Below are 17,083 nucleotides of genomic sequence, written 5' to 3' on the forward strand. Positions count from 1 at the left end.
TACCTCCCTTGCTAGAATACTTTATTATACATCTTGGAAGCACGATCTAGTAACTAAGAGAAATTGTTCTGAATTTTGGATTTCTCAAAGCCATTAACCACAACAGAGAAACAATTAAAAAAGAATTTGATCATCAAGTTGTAACAGAAGTCTCAGTTCAAAACATGTCACCAGTGCCATATCATCTAAAAGGCAATGAATAAATAAAGATGCTGTTTCAAACTCTACTGGCTATGTTGAAAATATTAGCCAGAGAACAAAAGCTAAACTCAAAAAACCTCCCATAGTAATGTATTTTATGCATAGAATTTACATGCAAGGGATCAAAAGGATTTTCATCCTTATCTTTGTTATATGGAAGAGCATGCTGCACTTTTTAACACTATGTGGTCTAGCTGTGAATTTCTGTGTTCACTGGATACAAACTAATTATGGACTGTGTGAAGAATTACTTCTTATTGTTTTAAAAATCTCTGCCTTTTATTTTCATTGAATCTTTTCTTATCTATGTAAGACAAAAAGAAAGTTTACCCAGTTTTTGCCCCACTGTTTTTATTCAATAAGTTTTATTATAAGGTATTTATAGATTCCAATTATCATTCACATGTAATGGAGGAACATTCAATTTTTCAAAATCAGGCAAAATGATCTGCTTGTTCTTCATTTACAAAATGAAACTCACACCTGGTCTTAGTTACAGTTCATCCTGGTGGATGAACAACTGCAGCAGTGTGTTGCGGAGTGAGCTTTACTGGGATCTTTGACACCTTGATGCGAAGTTCTCATACACAATGGTCAGTCACTGGCTGAAAGGACTCCCCTCTGCAATTATCCTCCTGAAGGCATCTTCTGCTAGGTCAGCTGGAACTACCTGATCTGTGCTGGCAACTTTTATCTCTACCAGAGACACTTTGCACACGGCTGGCTATCCAACTGGTCAAAGTTTTGGTGCATTTGCTTGCCCATATCACTAAAAAACTACATGATGAGTTAAACACACCAATATACAGATGAGGGTCTTCCACCCACAAACAAGTTACAAGGTCAAATAAGTTACTAAGATTCACACACACGAGCAACACTGCCCATTTTTTCTGTCTTCCACAAAAGTTATGAAAATGCATTTATGATAGAATATTTCAGCTGCCATTTGGACACCCTCCAAAATAAGCAAATTCCCCCCTATGCCCACAACAAACTAAACAGTACAGTACTTAACTTAATTGGAAGTATTAAAACTGTAGAGGGGGAAGGCAGAAGGGCAAATTTTGCTTAACCAATCTCATTGTCTTTTATGATGAAATGAGTGGCTCTCTGGATAAGGGAAAAGCAGAGGGTGTCATTTACCTTGATCTTAGCTACGGTTTCCACGCAGGCTCTCATGGCATCCCTCTAGCCAAATCCAAATGTAACCGGGTGGGAAGACTACAAGGCAGATATGTATGCTATACAGCTGGCTGGACTGTCAGGGTCAAAAGGGTTGCAGTCAGTAGTTTGAAAACTTATTGGCAGCTAGTTGTGGGTGGTGCTCCTCAAGGAGCAATATTGGGGCTTATGCTGTTTAATGTACTCAGTGATCTGGATGATGAGTTGGAATGCACCCTTAGCACATGCACAGCGTGAAACCGGGGGAGTGGCTGGCTGATGTTCGGGAGGCCAGGGTTGCCTTGAACCTTGAACAAGAGAAGAATGGGTTGACAGAACAAAGTCTTACACCCAGGATCAAAAAAAAGCATGCAACGGTCTAGGCTGGGGACTGGCTAATGAAGTAGCAGCTCTGCAAAAAGGGACCCGGGGGTCCCAACTAAAAAGTTGAATGAGGGTCAGCACTGCACCTTTGAGATAATGACGGCTAACCACATACCACACTACATGAATAAGCATATAGCCAGCAGATGAAGGGAAATTATTATTCTCCTCTATTGGCATTTGTGAGGCCACATCTGGAATACTGTGTCCAGTTTGGGCTCCCAAGTATGCAAGAGAGACTCAGAAGCTGAAGAGCAACCAGAAGAAGGTAACCAAGATGGTTCCAGGGGCTGGAACATATGACACGAGAGGCTGAAGGAATTAATTGTCTTTATCTTGAAGAAGAGAACATTGAGAGAGGATATAATCCCTATGCTTCACTGACTGGGGATTATTAAGAAGATGGAACTAGACTTTTTTGGGGAGATGAAAGGAAAAGGACAAGAGGGAATGGCCATAAGCTGCAAAAAGAGAAACTTTGATGGGATAGAAGGAGAAAAAAATCACAGTGAGAGTAGCTAAACACAGAAGCCCAAAGAAGCTATGGAATCCCCGTTCTTGGAGATTTTCAAGACTTGATAGGGCAATGCTATGAGCAACACGATTTGACTTTGAAAATAGCCCTGCTCTAAGGAGGAGGCTGGGCAAGATGACCTCAGCCTAAATTGCTTTATAATTTTATATGGGGTTTGACCTATATCTAAAGCTGCACATGTGATATATAAGAAATAATGATTTTTCTGAAGCTGAAAAGAAATATAGTCAGAGAAGTGGCAGAAGCAGCACTAATAAGCTTTTGCTTTGTCCACTGGCTTTGATCCTTGCACTTAGGAGATGACATTTATAAGCCTGACATCAAGGTAAGTCAGTATTTGAGAGATAACTATTACAATGAAATATTCTACAGTGAGCTGGACCTCAACAAAGGACATGCTAAACAATGCTTCATAGGGGTGCTGAATTGAGGAACACCATTGCCACTGATAGGGGCAGGCACTCTTGCTCTCCAACACTTGATTCCAAGCAGTGGTTCATCTGCACTGTATTCCTTTTCTCACTGTTTAAATCTTTAAGCATTGTCCCCATAAACAAGCTGGATCTTGAGAAATTTTATTAGATTTTATCAGTAAAGTTCAAGGAAGAAGTGGAGGAACTACTACTGGATAGGCCACATCTGAAGACACCATATCTTGCCAAGACTTTTCTGAGGCAGTAGAGGACATTTGGATCATTATTTTTGGAAACGTGTGAAACATATCCCTTTTGAAACTAAGATAAATGATGGTTGGGATTGTAAGAAATCAATAAAGGTGCGCAGACTTCTTTTACTCCAGTTCTTTCTGCCAGTTTACGAGGAAATGAACAAAGACTATGTTTGCTTTTTGTGCTAGTGGGTGGCACTCAGCCACTCATAAAAGTTCTCAAAACCTCTTCAGTCACTTGAAATACAACCAGAAGTTTCTGAACTTCCATTGCTGAGTTTATGATTTGCAGGTTGCTTTTCTCTTTCTTATTTTTTGATTACTCAAAACATGATATCGGTAATGGGGCTAGCAGTGTCCATGGTAAATGACCAAGATGCAAAGTTAAGCTGCTGTTATTCTACTATTTCTGTATTCGTAGCACGGAGGCATTAGGGAGAATGGAAGGTGATCTTACTCTGAATCCAATATCCACCTCTCCTGGGAGGTGGGGAATGCTAATTCTCCAAGTTTGTTACTTCTTCAGCAAGTACAAGAGTCAGTAGGTTATTGTGCAGAAAGAGAGTTGATGGCTGTGTGCCTGGCACTTTGTTAACCATGAGCTTCACAGTTTTATCCAGGTGCTGAACGCAGCTCCGTGGCTCGGTGGAGTTTAAGCCTCTTTCTCTCTGTGTCTAAAATGCAGCAGAGCTCAGTACATAGCTAAGCTCATCATGATGAGAGCACCTCTGGACATATGCAGAGACCTGTGTTTGGATGCCTAACATGAATTTGACTTCTGCTGTACTTCAGAGTTAAGATGCTACTTGGCACTAGGCTGTTCAAAGTGTTCTCTGATACCAAAGATGTCTCAAGTTCATGAATCAAAACCCAAATGGACTTTATGGGGTTTGAATTTGGCCTCCTGTTGCTTTGGAAAGGGAAGACTTATTGGTGAACTAAATGTCTGTATTTTAAAAGAACACTGTATTGCTTAGAAGTTGATGGTGAGAGACAGTAAAAACCCTCTCTCTGTGTCCGCTTTGAGAAACAGTGCTAGTAAGACATGAAAACCATCTCCATTAAGAAGTGACTCTATCACAAGCCGAAGCTTAACAGATCGTTTCTGCGTTAGTACCATCACTCAGCTATTTTTCTGTAATGATGTGCTTATTCCTTTTACTTTCTTACAAAAGTTTCTCCTTAAATGATAAGACGCTTTTCCATAAGTGGAAGACTTACTCACAACCTTTCCTTTGGCAAAAACTATTACCTTTTCACCAACCCAAGTTATTTAGAGAAGTGCACGAACTGAGGGTAGGACTAAGCAGACACCCAGTGGAAATGTCTCTGGAGCCACCAGCTTCCCGGCCGTTCACTACAGTGCACCAACATCCTCTTGATGATATTGGGAATACATATCACACAATTCTCTCTCAGAAAATAAACTTTTCTTCCAGGTGCTGAAAACACTGATCTATCCTTTTCCATGGTGAATTTACTAGAATCGGTTTGTTTTTTGTTGTGTTTTTTTTTTTTTTTTAAAAAAAAAAAAACACTCCAATAAAGCAGACCAGGCTGAGCCTGGGCAGAAACGCCGCCTCAAGGTGACGGCGGCTGCTCCCACTGGTGTCCGCGAGCACTGGTGCCCTCAGGGCAGCCCTGCACATCACCGGCCTGCGCACAGACTGGCGGCGAACCATTCTCTCCTCAGGGACATGGACGGCGCCGGTTCCCGCCGCCCGCCGAGCCCCTCGCGCCCGGCGCTTAACCCTTGCAGCGAGGCGCTCTCCCTCAGCCCGCCCCCGCGGTTTCCCTCAGCGCCGTCCCGCCTCCCCTCAGCCCCCGCCGGGCCGGGCCGGGCCGGGCCGGGGCCGCCCAACGGCCGCCCCGCGCCGCAACTGCCACGCCGCGTGCCGCCGCCCGGCACCTGTGCGGCCGGGGCGGGGGAGCGGCGAGCCTAGGCGCCTGCGCACTGCACGGCCCCCTCGCCGCCAGGGCCGCAGTCACTTCCTGCCCCCGTGCCCATCCGGCTCCGGGGTCAGCGGCCGCCGCTCTGGCGGGACAGGGGAGAATAAAGTTTTATTCGGGGAGGGGGAAGCCGGCGCTCCTCGCCCAGGTAGGGGCTCCCCGCTACCGCCGCCGGCGACCCGCCCGCCGCGCTCTCTTCTCCCGCCGGCGGCGCTTGGCGCCCGCTGTCACCTGCCGGCCGCTCGCCCCTCCCCGCCCCGGGCTCGCGCGTGGCGTGGCGGGGCGGCGGGCGCGCCCGGCTCTAGCAGCGCCGCGGGGGGCGCCCGGCCCGGCGGCGGGCGGGCGGGCGGGAGGGAGGGCTGCGGCCGCGGGCTGTCGGGGACGCAACTTTCTACCTCCCTCTCCCCCCCCCCATCCCCCCCTCACCTCCCCGCTCCCGCGGGGAGCTGAGGGACGCCGTCCCGGCGGCGGGGCTGCGGGAGGAGGGCTGGGAGGTGGGGACGGAGCGCGGGCGAGGGGCGGCGGGAGAGCGGCGAGGCGGGAGCCGTTCGCTGAGGGGGGCGGCGAGGCCGGGCCGGTCTGGCTGGGCCCGGGGGACGGTGGCCGGCCGGGGGCTCCACTCCGCCGGCCCAGGCGCACGCAGGTGGCCGAGCCGGGCCGGGCCGGGCCGCGGTGGGTGGCGGGGCCCGGGCGGGAGCGGAGCGGTCGGGCTCGGCGCCGCGGCCGTTGGAGAGGGCGTTGTGAGACCGGCTGTAAACAATGGAAACTTTCTCCTGCCCGAAGGGTGCCGCTGCCTCCTGGCCCGCTCCGGCGGGGCCGCTGCGGGCAGTGGGTGTGCGAGGTTAGCGCCGTCCCCAGCCGCCTCTTTCCTCGGCGGTGACAGTTAATTTGCTTATTTTTGCAGAAACGAGCTGCTGGATGTAGAAGGAAAGTAGGTGGTGCGCACGGAAAATGCCTCTAAGGGACAAGTGTTGCCAGACTGACCACCATCACCATGGATGCTGTGAACCAGGTACAGTGGCGTGTGATGCTTTGGCTGCTTTACTTCCTTAAAATCTTGCGGAAGCTGTCGTGGTGTTGCAGATGTGCGTCATTAGTGACAGTTTTGGATGTAAAAAAGTTTGTGCATTTCGGTTGAAAATGTTTTTTGTTTTTTGGTTTTTTTTTTTGTATCCTCGAACTGTCACGTTAAAATTATTTCAAGAAGACAATTTCTCCATTCTTGCAGTATGTGCAATAGTCCCCAAACCACCACATGGGCATTGTGTGCAGTGAGCAGAGCAAGGCAAGAAGTTGTGTAAAACAACAGGTCTTTTTGTTTCCAAACAGTGTAATATTCTGATTTTTTTGTAAAATTATATTTCTGGCAATCTCTTGCATTCGCTGATTATGTTTTTACTTTATAACTTCTCTGGTCAGCTCTGATGAACTGAAATATCTTATTTTCAGAGAAGGAAAAATACCCCAAAGTTCTAAAATGTGTATTTGCATTCCACTGCTGTATGACATGGAAGATGCCATCAGTGGAAAGTATAATGCATACTTTGAAGGTTCAGCCAACTTGCTAGGTTTTTTTGTAATTGTTCTGCCTGCTGTTATAATTAGTAGACTAAAAGGAAATTTGGCTCCTTTCTTGTTGCAGAGTTTGTTATTTGGGTGCTTTCACATGTGCTTTGAAAAGAAAGGCATCAGTTTGGGGAATTACTAGTTGAAAGCATGAGCATGGCAACTTTGATAATGCTCCTTTAATTAAATGTAATTTGGGAGTAGGTATTATTCAGCTGGTAGAAACATTTCTTTGTGTTTAAGATGAAATGGTTTTCAGTTATAATGCTTTAAAAAACACTAAAATACATTTTTTGCATTACAAATAACATCAATGTGTTATGGCTGCTTCACGTATGTAACTCCTCTTGATGTCAGTGGGTGTTGCATCTGCATATCAGAGGCAGTATACAAACCAAAATATACTAGTTTGAAGAATAGGGAATAGGCTAGTAGAATACAATATGTCATTGTGTTGGAGATCCCCAAACGATTAGCTGATTTGTAATGGTTGTTATGTGTTCATATATATAATAGTATATTATGGGGCCAGCATAGTTGGGTGGACTGTTCTATCGTTCTTTTCTTAGGCTGCTTTTCTTTCTGACATTCTTTTCAGCTTGAATTTATTTATAACCTTAACATCTTTTAGAACAACTTTCCTGTCAAAATGTGTTTATTTGCACTTAATATCTCTGTATAGTTTTATACTATACCTCTACTGCTCTTTATTAAAAATAAATTTCTTAGAGATACTCAGTGCTTCATTTAGAAATGGAAACCTTACAATGGGGTTAAAAATCAAATGGATAAGGTAGGAGCTGATTTATGAACTACAAAACTAGTTATTTTGTCAATGAGAAATTAACAAGACCTAACTAATGATTTTGTGAACACATTCTTGAATAAGTGGTCTTACTCATTTAAATGTTTATTCATCTGGGCAAAGCTTAATTGCCTTATGCATACACAGCAATGGAATGCTATTAATCTTCATATGCATAAATACTGCGTATTGGAAGAACTAATAATCATCCTGATCAATAGATGTTTTAGTTTCGATAGATTTTTGCAAACATTGTGATGTGGAATGAAACTTCAGAAATAAGGTATTACTTCAGCAGTTTGCTTGAACCAGAAGCATTTATGGAATGTGGTTTTATTGGTTAAAAATATCATAATAGCTATTTTTGGTACATACAACTTAGTTATACCTGTGTTTTTTTTCTGATCATTGCTACTTTAGATTTGGATTCAGTGCTTAGGTGTGTACTGACAACACTGAAATCACATAGTATGCTGTGAAGTAGAGTATTTGGTAGTGCTTTTTTTGTATATCTGTTTTGGTTTGAACAATGGGAGTCAAGTAGATTGTTCTGGGGAATTTCTTTGATTGATGGAAATTTCTAATGAGTCAGTTTGGTTTTGTATATTTATCTGTTTTTCTGTTTGATACACATAGCTTTGAGTACACATTTTCTTTAATGACAGCAAACTGTCAGAGGTATCATGGGTGGAAAATTCATTATCGGCTGTTTTGCAATTCAGTGTAAATGAAAACTTTTGAGTAAGACAACTTTTACTGTAGTCTTGGCCTTTATTTTTAGCTAGCTTACTGGATGCACAGACCATAACTTAATAAAAATCACCTGAGTATTCTCTAATGGTTTATTATCCTTTTATATATTTCAGTGCATCTGTTGGAACCTGGTGATCCTCCATTATTACAGCAGCCTCTGCAAACATCAAAATCCGGTATTCAACAAATCATTGAGTGTTTTCGATCAGGTATGAAACTATGATTGACTCTTAAGAAGTTTATTACCTTGTTGTAAGAGTTAAGTGTATTTAGTATATTAAAAAAACCCCAGCATCTGACTTGCTACATATTTGCAAAAATACTTGTAGGTTTTTGGTATTAAGTGCTGGTTCTTTTAATAAGGGTTTTCATACAGTGTGGTGAAGGTACAGCTGCTGCTGTATAGTAATCTTTCAAAAACATAAAATATTAGTTTGTTTTTCTGCTTTATGTCATCCCTCCTGCTGCTATTAATGAGTTTATCCTAAAACTCCTCAGATGATGAGAAAATTCAGTGTTTACCTTGAAATTTTTAGAATTGCTTTATCACGTGACTTTTAAGTTGTTCCTTGATTGTTTTCTGAGTTGCAATACATAGCAATGAACCTAAGAATAACAACTGAGCATTTGGGTGAACATGCCCTAGATGATTCAAATCTTTAATGTTTTCTAGCTGTTTCTATGCTTCTGATACGGCAAACCAAACATTTTATTTTCACAACCCTTGGTGAAAGAACACAGCAGTTACTACAAAAATTAAAGCGATGTCTTAATGCTACTATCTACGTGTTTCTAGATTTTTCCACATAAAGCTGTTATACATGAAACACTTCATATATATTAATAATTGCTGCTATGTAATGGGATGAGTCTTGTAGAATGGCACAATATTCAGTTTATGTTCTCCACTTGCATTTAAACAACTTATTACAAGAAGGAAAACTGGATATGAGAGTCATCATTAAGTAAACTTTTATTAGAAGTGTGTTTGGATGAGATTGCCTAAGGCCTCTGGTATGGGTGGCAGGGCATCTTTCACTTGAAGTAGATTAAAGGAATCTCTACTGGTAATAGCGTGAACTAGTTGAAAGTACTCTTGTCTCTAGGCTACTTCCAGGTTGTCCTCACTGGCAGGTGTTAAATTGAGAGCTTACCTTGCCATCTTACAGTCATCTGCATCAGGGAAATTAGACACAAGGCAAAAGGACTTAGACCAAGATTTTACTGGTTAGTTTTGAACAAGCAACGTTTGATTTTGGAAAGAGGCTGTTATGATTCTTGTGGTAAAGGAATAGAGATTAAACCCAGAGTATTGTCCATAATTTATGCATTTTTAGCAGAAGTTTCTGTCATCCAAAGCATTAAGAATAACAGATGAATTTAAATCTAGATATTTTTTTTTCTAAAAATGAAGTTGCTTGCTAAAGGCATAAACTTTGGTATTTCTGCGAGAGAAATATTTGTAATAACAAATGTTCTCTAACGATGTCTTGTGTCTACGATGTTATTCTAGCTTCAACATTTACAATTATTAACAGAATTTGACAAATTATCTCCTGCCCCAATTAGATGTAACTACAAAATAGAGAAGGCTTTAGTAAGCTGGAGGCAACGTATGCTGGCAGATGACTGACTGCTCATTGCGACAATCTGCAGTTGGTGAAGAGTAGGGACACGCTTATTTTTTTCTCTGCCTTCTGTGTCCACAAAACCAGTGGGTGTTTTAAATTAATTTGCTGTTTCCAGAAGTCCCTAAAGGTCTACAGTTTAATTCAAAAGGACCAATATTTTTTTTTTATTATTCCCACCAATGAAAAGCTTCATAGTTGCATACGGAAGGTTTGAAGCCAGTGTGACTACAGTGTCATCTAGTCTGACCTCCAGTATGTCATAAATCCTTAAATCTCACCCAGTAATTCTTAAACCCAATAATTTGGATTAGACAAAAACATTTCAGTCCCAAATGGAAAAAGACTGAACTATCAGTATAACAGGAGAGAGAATGAATACCTTGTGTTTCCCTTGACTGGGAAATAGTGTAGAATTAGATTTTTTTGTTTGCTTAATTGTTTTTTTTTGTTGTTTTGGAGAGGGATTTGGGGCTCATCAACATCACGGCCAAATTTTGTTTTACTGTGTGCTATCACCAAATTGGAGGCCTTTTGCTTCAATTATAGTTGGTAACTTACTGGAATTTTATCTACATGGAACATCTACAGTTTGGTTCAGCTGGGTTTTCATCAGTGATTTTCTTCAGATGCAGAAACTCAAATGTTGGTTGGTGAGATCTGAGTAAAAACTTCCTTTTTTGGGGGAAACTCCATACAGTTTTTAAATTTGGAGTTTTCAGTAAATCTAAATATATGTCCAGTAGTCTGTTTGTAAAAAGGCATGTCAGATGAAGGTGAGGTTAGTAATGCTTGAGGAAGGAGTGAGAGGAAAAGACAAGAGACTAGGGCTGTGGCTCAGGAAAGGCATAGGAGGGGACAGAAACTGGGCAGTAGCCTCAGATAGTCAAGTTTGGGTCCCATTTTCAAGCAGTTGTGGAAGAAAGAAATGACACGGTGCTTTGCTGAAACTCAGTTGTAAAAAAATTTGTAGTACTACTATTACACCAAGAAAGGAAAGGTTGTCTTGGTAAGGCCTGTTCATATTGAAAAACTGTTAGTTGTTATGAAATTATTAATATTTGAAAGAGTTTTATGTAGGAAATAGTTCTGCAGTGTGACTCTGAGTTTGATCTTTAAAAGGAATTTTTAAGAGAAGCGTCTGTGACAACAGAAAATTTGAACTTCTATTTCAGCTTGAAGAATGTCTTCATGATGTTTGATAGTTGTTTGATATTATTTATTCTTAGTCTAGTTTCATTATATTTTTTGCTTGTTGGACTAATTTTGATTAATTTTGATTTATTCCATTACAAGAAAAAATCAAGATAGAGCTATAAGCTGATTTTGGTTAGCTAGTGTTCCTTTCCAATATGGAGTGGCTAAGTATTCATCATTTAGTAACCAATTGCTGATTGTAGGCGTTACGCTTCAAACCTACTCCTTCATTTCTCATCTCACAAGAACTATGAACGTAACTTAAACTCTGAATCCTTTAGTTATTTAAGCAAGGCAGGAGCTGGAATACATCAACAATTCTGGTTCAAACTGTATCTTTGTGGGGTTTTTTGAATATACAATGTGTAATAGTCTGGAAAACCTGCACATTTTTTCACACTGCTTATATTTCCATAGAAAATTTTCTGACTTAAATTATATGTGTTTTCCTTTCAGCAGGCTGAAAATATGTCTACAGTTCTACTTTCTTGCCTAAGCATCATCATCTTGATCTTGAGTCAGATACCTAGATGCAGTTAAATTTCTTGACCTGTTAGTTATTCTCTGTTTTATTGTATGCTCTATATTTTTTTGCCTTACCAGGTGCTATTTTTACATGAAATAGCTGCATATATCTTACTTTCTTACCACTGTTGGATAAGCTTAAAGAAAAAATGCTGTAGGCTTCTTTAATTGCTCTAAGAGCTTATTCTTTCCTGTTGGGCAATTGTATTGCAGCAACCAGACACTGTAACATGGACTCCGTGCTACTGCTAGCTGTTAGTTTTCATCCTAAACCATCGTGTTTTCCCTGTAAACTGTAATGTGTGTAATCCTCGACTTTTTTTTTTTTCAAGCTAGGTTTGTCTTCATAGTGAAACTTGGAGTATGTGTCAGAAACTTACAGTGCAATGAAGTAGCATTAACACAAGATAAAATGCTGTTATAATTGTCATGTTTTAAAATGTTTCCGCTTTTATTGGATGTTGTAAATTAAAAGATAAACAGAAAACCTTCCTGAAGTGTAACATTTCTTTTATTGCAGGAACTAAACAACTTAAACATATCTTGTTAAAAGATGTGGACACCATTTTTGAGTGTAAATTGTGCCGGAGTCTCTTCAGAGGATTACCAAATTTAATTACTCATAAAAAGTTTTATTGTCCTCCAAGTCTCCAGATGGATGACAGTAAGTCTTACTAATTGAAATATTTAATAAAGCTATCTGAAATTGAGAAACTTATCTTTCTGTACCATTTATACAAACACACCAGAGACAAAATGAAAAGAAAAAGAAGTGGAATTGAATTTCAATAGTAACATAAGTAGATCACTTTTATGGTAGTAAAGAAGCTACAGCACTGACTTATGCATTAGCAACCAAGACCCATGTCAATGTTATAATTTGATAGTTCGTTTATATGTCCAACCTTTTAATGAAGAGTGTCACTGTTAACACTTTTTATTCCCTCTTCCCCTTTGTCTTTTCTGTTTTTCCCTCTTTTCTGTGAGAGCTACTGACAAGTATGCCAAAGGACTGGGAAATGAATCTCAAAAAAGTGTGGGTCTAACAAGGCTTTTCAGTTTTAGATCAGCATAGCTCTGATGGACTTCAGCTGGATCCTGTGAAGTGACTTGGATCAATACCCCTAATTTTCTCCTGTACTTGGGAAGTGCTCAGGGTCATAAATGCAATCCTTCAGTCTTTCTTATTCTGAAACATAGACTGAAACTTCACCCTTTTCTTTAAGGACCTGTGCTTCAGTAATACTATCTCTTTCCCACAGCCTCACCTCATGCCGCTTTAAGATACTCTCTGTGATCATGCCTAGCCCACCACCTTTGTTGTAGAAATTAAGCTTCATTGTTAAAAGAAAGTAACTTAAACGACAAGGAAAAAATAAAGTATATTCTTATGGAAAAAGAAATTATTAAAGTCTCATTCCAGTGATGACTTTTTGTTGCTCTGAGTAAAGCTGAATAATTTGGAAATGTGCCAGCATTCAAAAAGTTTTGTCAAACTTTCTAATTATCTTGATATCTTGACTAGATCAATGTAGGTGCCATGAGGATTTCTCTGTCCTGATTAATGCCTTCTTGCCTCAGCATTTCAAAAATTAGGAACCAACAGAGATTTATGTAGGTGATTCTTTTTTCACACTGTGTCACCTAATGTTGTGAAGGAGAAGGTGAAAAGACAAGTACTGTCACCTTCCTTAACTGAGTGTGCCTGGCCCCTTGCAGAGAGTCACAGAGGTTTTCTGTGACAAGGGATGAGTTGTATTTTCAAAGCAAGGTTAGAAGTGCATCTGACTTGGGTGCAAAAGTTTCTAAGCAAAATAAGAATACCCTGAGTACGGACTTCCCGTCCAGCTCCTGACATTCTAGCCTTTGTTTCATTGGTTTGTTAGCTTTCACAGTTCCCTAGGAGGGGTGCAAATTGCGAATGAAGAGAATACTAGTACATGCTCTGAATAAAACTATATAAGTACTTGTGTTATATAAAATTGAGCATTACGGTTATTGAATAAAGTGGGAGTTTTTCCAATAAATAAAATTAAAAGATAGTGAACAAGAGGTAGGAATAAGAGTTCAGCATCCTCATGGTGAAAAGTTCCAAAGAGTATTCCCTGACGATTTTTTTGAGATGTATTCTGCTAGTGTAGTCATTAAGTGGTCTGAAAAGGTGCTATAAAATAGGAAGGACTTTTTACCCTTGATAAAAATTATATAGATAGTCCCATTTCAAACTGACTGCAAAAGGTGTTAAAAATTCAGTGTTAAAAGATGGGTTCTGAGCAACAAAACAGCGTATTTCTTGTACCTGACACTCTTTTCATGTATTGCTGGCAGTGTGGAAGGAACAAACCTGACTAAGTGTGGGTTTTTAATTAGCTGTTACCAGGAATCACATCTTCAAATCATCATGGATAATTTTGAACTGTATCATTTCAGTGCCTCACCTTTTTGCTGTAGCACCCTGGCTGGTCAGTTGTGCCAGTGCAGGTGCTTAATGTCGTGTGCTAGATCACTGAACTAATTTGACATTTAAAAACGAGATATTACTGAGGCCTGTAAAATCATGAATGACATGAAGGTAAATGGCAGTGATAATTTGTTTTTCTTTTTTTTTTGCATAATACAAAAACCGTGGGCTATCCAGCAAAATTACCAGACAGTAAAATTGTCAATATTTCTGGTAAAACAAACAAACTAGCATCGCTTAACATTGTGGTAGCCAAGACTGTAAATGCTTCAAAAGCATTTGAATAAACATTTTGGAAACTAGATGTATTAAAAGAGTACTTTAAAGGCGAACTTCAGCTTGAGAAGTTTACTAGCATCAGACAAACAAGGAGAATCCCTGTATCCCCCTTTCTTGCTTTTTAAGTCTGCTCTAATACGTTATCAGGACAGAATGCAGGATGAACCTTTGGTGAAGCTCACTGAAGTTATTCTTTCTTAAAATCTTTGGCTCAGTTTTTATTGTTTTGAGAAATTAGTACAATTTTTTTCCTCTGAATAATACAGGCTTTTTCTGTCCTTAACACTTAACTGTATCACTGAGCCTATTAACTGCTTTGGTATTACTAAAAGCTTTTCCTGCCCCAGAAGTTAAGTCCTTTCTTATCTACTTATATCTTCATACAATGCTCTGGTTACACAGTTGTTTCATTCTTTCTTAAGGACTGTTCAGAATTCACAGAGAAGAGCTTATTTTCAGAATTGGGTTCCTTTGTTGAGAATGCCTGTTTCCAGCAGTAGGGAAATCAGTTTCTAATGATGGTTCTGGCTTACTTACACACCTGCAGAACAAGCTCAGTCGTGTGTCATTATTTTTGCAATTGATGCAGATTTCTAAAGAACAGTTTAATTCCAGGCAAACTAATTTTTGGTTTTTTGGTCACATTAGCACACTGGAAGGATGTACTTCCAGCATTGGCCTTTAATAAAAAGTCACTTGCACTGATGTGATAGAAATGATTACTCAAAGGCTTTAAATATAAATGGTCAGAAAAATAGTACAAATACAGGATTTGTGCAAATTTTGTGACTGAATTGACACAGTGGTTAAAAGATACTTTGCAATGTAAATAATTTGAAATTACCAAATCGTTAAAAAATACCTTTGCCTCTTTTCACAGACCTTCCAGATATAAATGATAAACAGAGTCAAGCCATAAGTGACCTCCTGGAAGCAATCTATCCAAGGGTAGATAAGCAAGAATATGTAATTAAGTTGGAACCTATAGAAACTAATCAGAACGCTGTATTTCAATATGTATCAAGGACTGATAGCCCAGATGAGAACACAGAAAGTAGTAGTACCCCTGATCAAGCTCCAGTACAGATACAGGAACTCAGCACTGAGCAACTCAAGACTGTTTCAGCTCCAGCCCCAGTCCCAGCTGGGGAGACTGTAGAATTACCTCCTGCTGATCCTGTTACAAACAAAGTGATACCTACTCCTGAAGAACAGCCTCCAGCAGTAAGTGTTGGGGTGGACTCTCTGGATAATTCTGATTTTGGCCACCAGTTGATATGTTGCCTTTGTAGGAAAGAATTTCATTCCAGACGCAGTGTACGCCGGCACATTCGAAAAGTGCACAAAAAAAAGATGGAAGAGCTAAAGAAGTACATAGAAACAAAAAAGAAACCAAATCAATGCTCTGCAAAAGGACGAAATAAGAATGTTCTTGTAGCATTAGGTAGAAGTTGTCCTGTATGTTATAAATCATTTGCTACAAAAGCCAACGTAAGGAGGCATTTTGATGAAGTTCATAGAGGATTAAGAAGGGATTCCATTACTCCTGATATAGCTACAAAGCCTGGGCAACCTTTGTTCTTGGATACAGTTTCTGCTAAAAAATCTTTTAAGACCCGGAAACAAAAGTCGTCTTCAAAGGCTGAATACAATTTAACTGCATGCAAATGCCTTCTGTGCAAGAGAAAATATAGTTCACAAATAATGCTGAAAAGGCACATGCAAATTGTTCACAAGATAACTCTTTCTGGAAAGAACTCTAAAAGAGAGAAAGGACTCAACAATACTGCCAATGGCACAGAAATAAAAGTAAAAGTTGAACCAGCAGATTCTGTAGAACCTTCACCCCCTTCTATTGCCCTTTCTCCGCAGAATGAATTAAAGGGAACAAATCATTCAAATGAGAAAAAGAGCACACCGTCAGCACAGAAAAATAAAGTTAAACAGGACCCTGAAAACCTTAAATCAACTTCTAAATCAACCGCTAAATCAACCTGTAAATCAACCACTAAATCAACCTCTAAATCAACCGATGCATCTGCTGCAGGTGGCCAGCAAAAAACCAGGAAGCCAAAACTTTCAGCTGGCTTTGACTTCAAGCAGCTTTACTGTAAACTCTGTAAACGCCAATTTACTTCTAAACAGAACTTGACAAAACACATTGAATTACACACAGATGGAAATAACATTTATGTTAAATACTACAGGTGTCCACTCTGCTCTTATGAGACACGTCGCAAACGTGATGTGATAAGGCATATAACTGTAGTTCATAAAAAGTCACCGCGCTACCTTGGGAAAATAACTGCAAGTTTAGAAATTAGAGCAATAAAAAAGCCAATTGATCTTGTTCTAAATAAGGTGACAAAAAGAGGCCCTCAGAGGGATGAAACAAAACAGATTGTTTCAAAACAGGATGTCACCTCTAATTCTCCCAATAAAAAGGATGTAGGAGCTGATGTTGGCATTGAAGTAAAAGTAACAAAAAACTTTTCTCTGCACCGATGCAATAAATGTGGGAAAGCGTTTGCCAGAAAAGCTTTTCTAGAACATCATAAGAAAACCCACAAAGCAAACGTATCTCATTCACCGGAAGAAAATAAAACCAAAGGCAGAAGTACAAGATCTAAAGCTGTTGTCTGGTGAGGAAAAAAAAGAAGTGCTTTGTTGTCTTTTTTTTTTTTTTTTTTTTAATTGAGAAACAAAACAAAACCACTGCCTTTCATTAGCTGTTGTTGATTTATTCCTGTAAACATATTTGCCATTGTTTTTATGTTTTAGCAGCTTAAATACTAAGGTAGATGTCAAATTTGTTTATTACATTTTGTTTTTAGTGTTTTGGAAAAAAGTTAATTTCTAAATTTGTCATTGTAGGAAGTTGGAATAGAATATAGATTAAACTGTACCGAGTCAACTGTTTAAATTGTCTTAAGGCATCTATTGTAATCAAGCTAATATAAGTAAATTT

General features: G+C 39.9%; 1 protein-coding gene across 2 annotated transcripts; it reads left to right on the plus strand.

The window, feature by feature from the left end:
* The first annotated feature begins 4,995 nt into the window (after positions 1 to 4,995).
* ZNF800 (zinc finger protein 800) lies at positions 4,996 to 16,810 on the plus strand. Of its 2 annotated transcripts, XM_082479976.1 has the most exons (5): positions 4,996 to 5,049; positions 5,806 to 5,913; positions 8,139 to 8,234; positions 11,896 to 12,039; positions 14,996 to 16,810. In XM_082479976.1, the coding sequence occupies exons 2-5, from the start codon at positions 5,853 to 5,855 to the stop codon at positions 16,759 to 16,761; spliced, it is 2,067 nt and encodes a 688-aa protein (XP_082336102.1). In that variant the 5' UTR covers positions 4,996 to 5,049; positions 5,806 to 5,852; the 3' UTR covers positions 16,762 to 16,810. The 2 variants fall into 2 exon arrangements, with proteins under 2 accessions (XP_082336102.1, XP_082336101.1); XM_082479975.1 differs by lacking the exon at positions 4,996 to 5,049 and having other exon boundaries at positions 5,720 to 5,913.
* The last annotated feature ends 273 nt before the right edge of the window (positions 16,811 to 17,083 follow it).

The sequence above is a fragment of the Vanellus vanellus genome (assembly GCF_965231255.1).
Source record: "Vanellus vanellus genome assembly, chromosome: 1".
Classification (NCBI taxonomy): Eukaryota; Metazoa; Chordata; class Aves; order Charadriiformes; family Charadriidae; genus Vanellus; species Vanellus vanellus.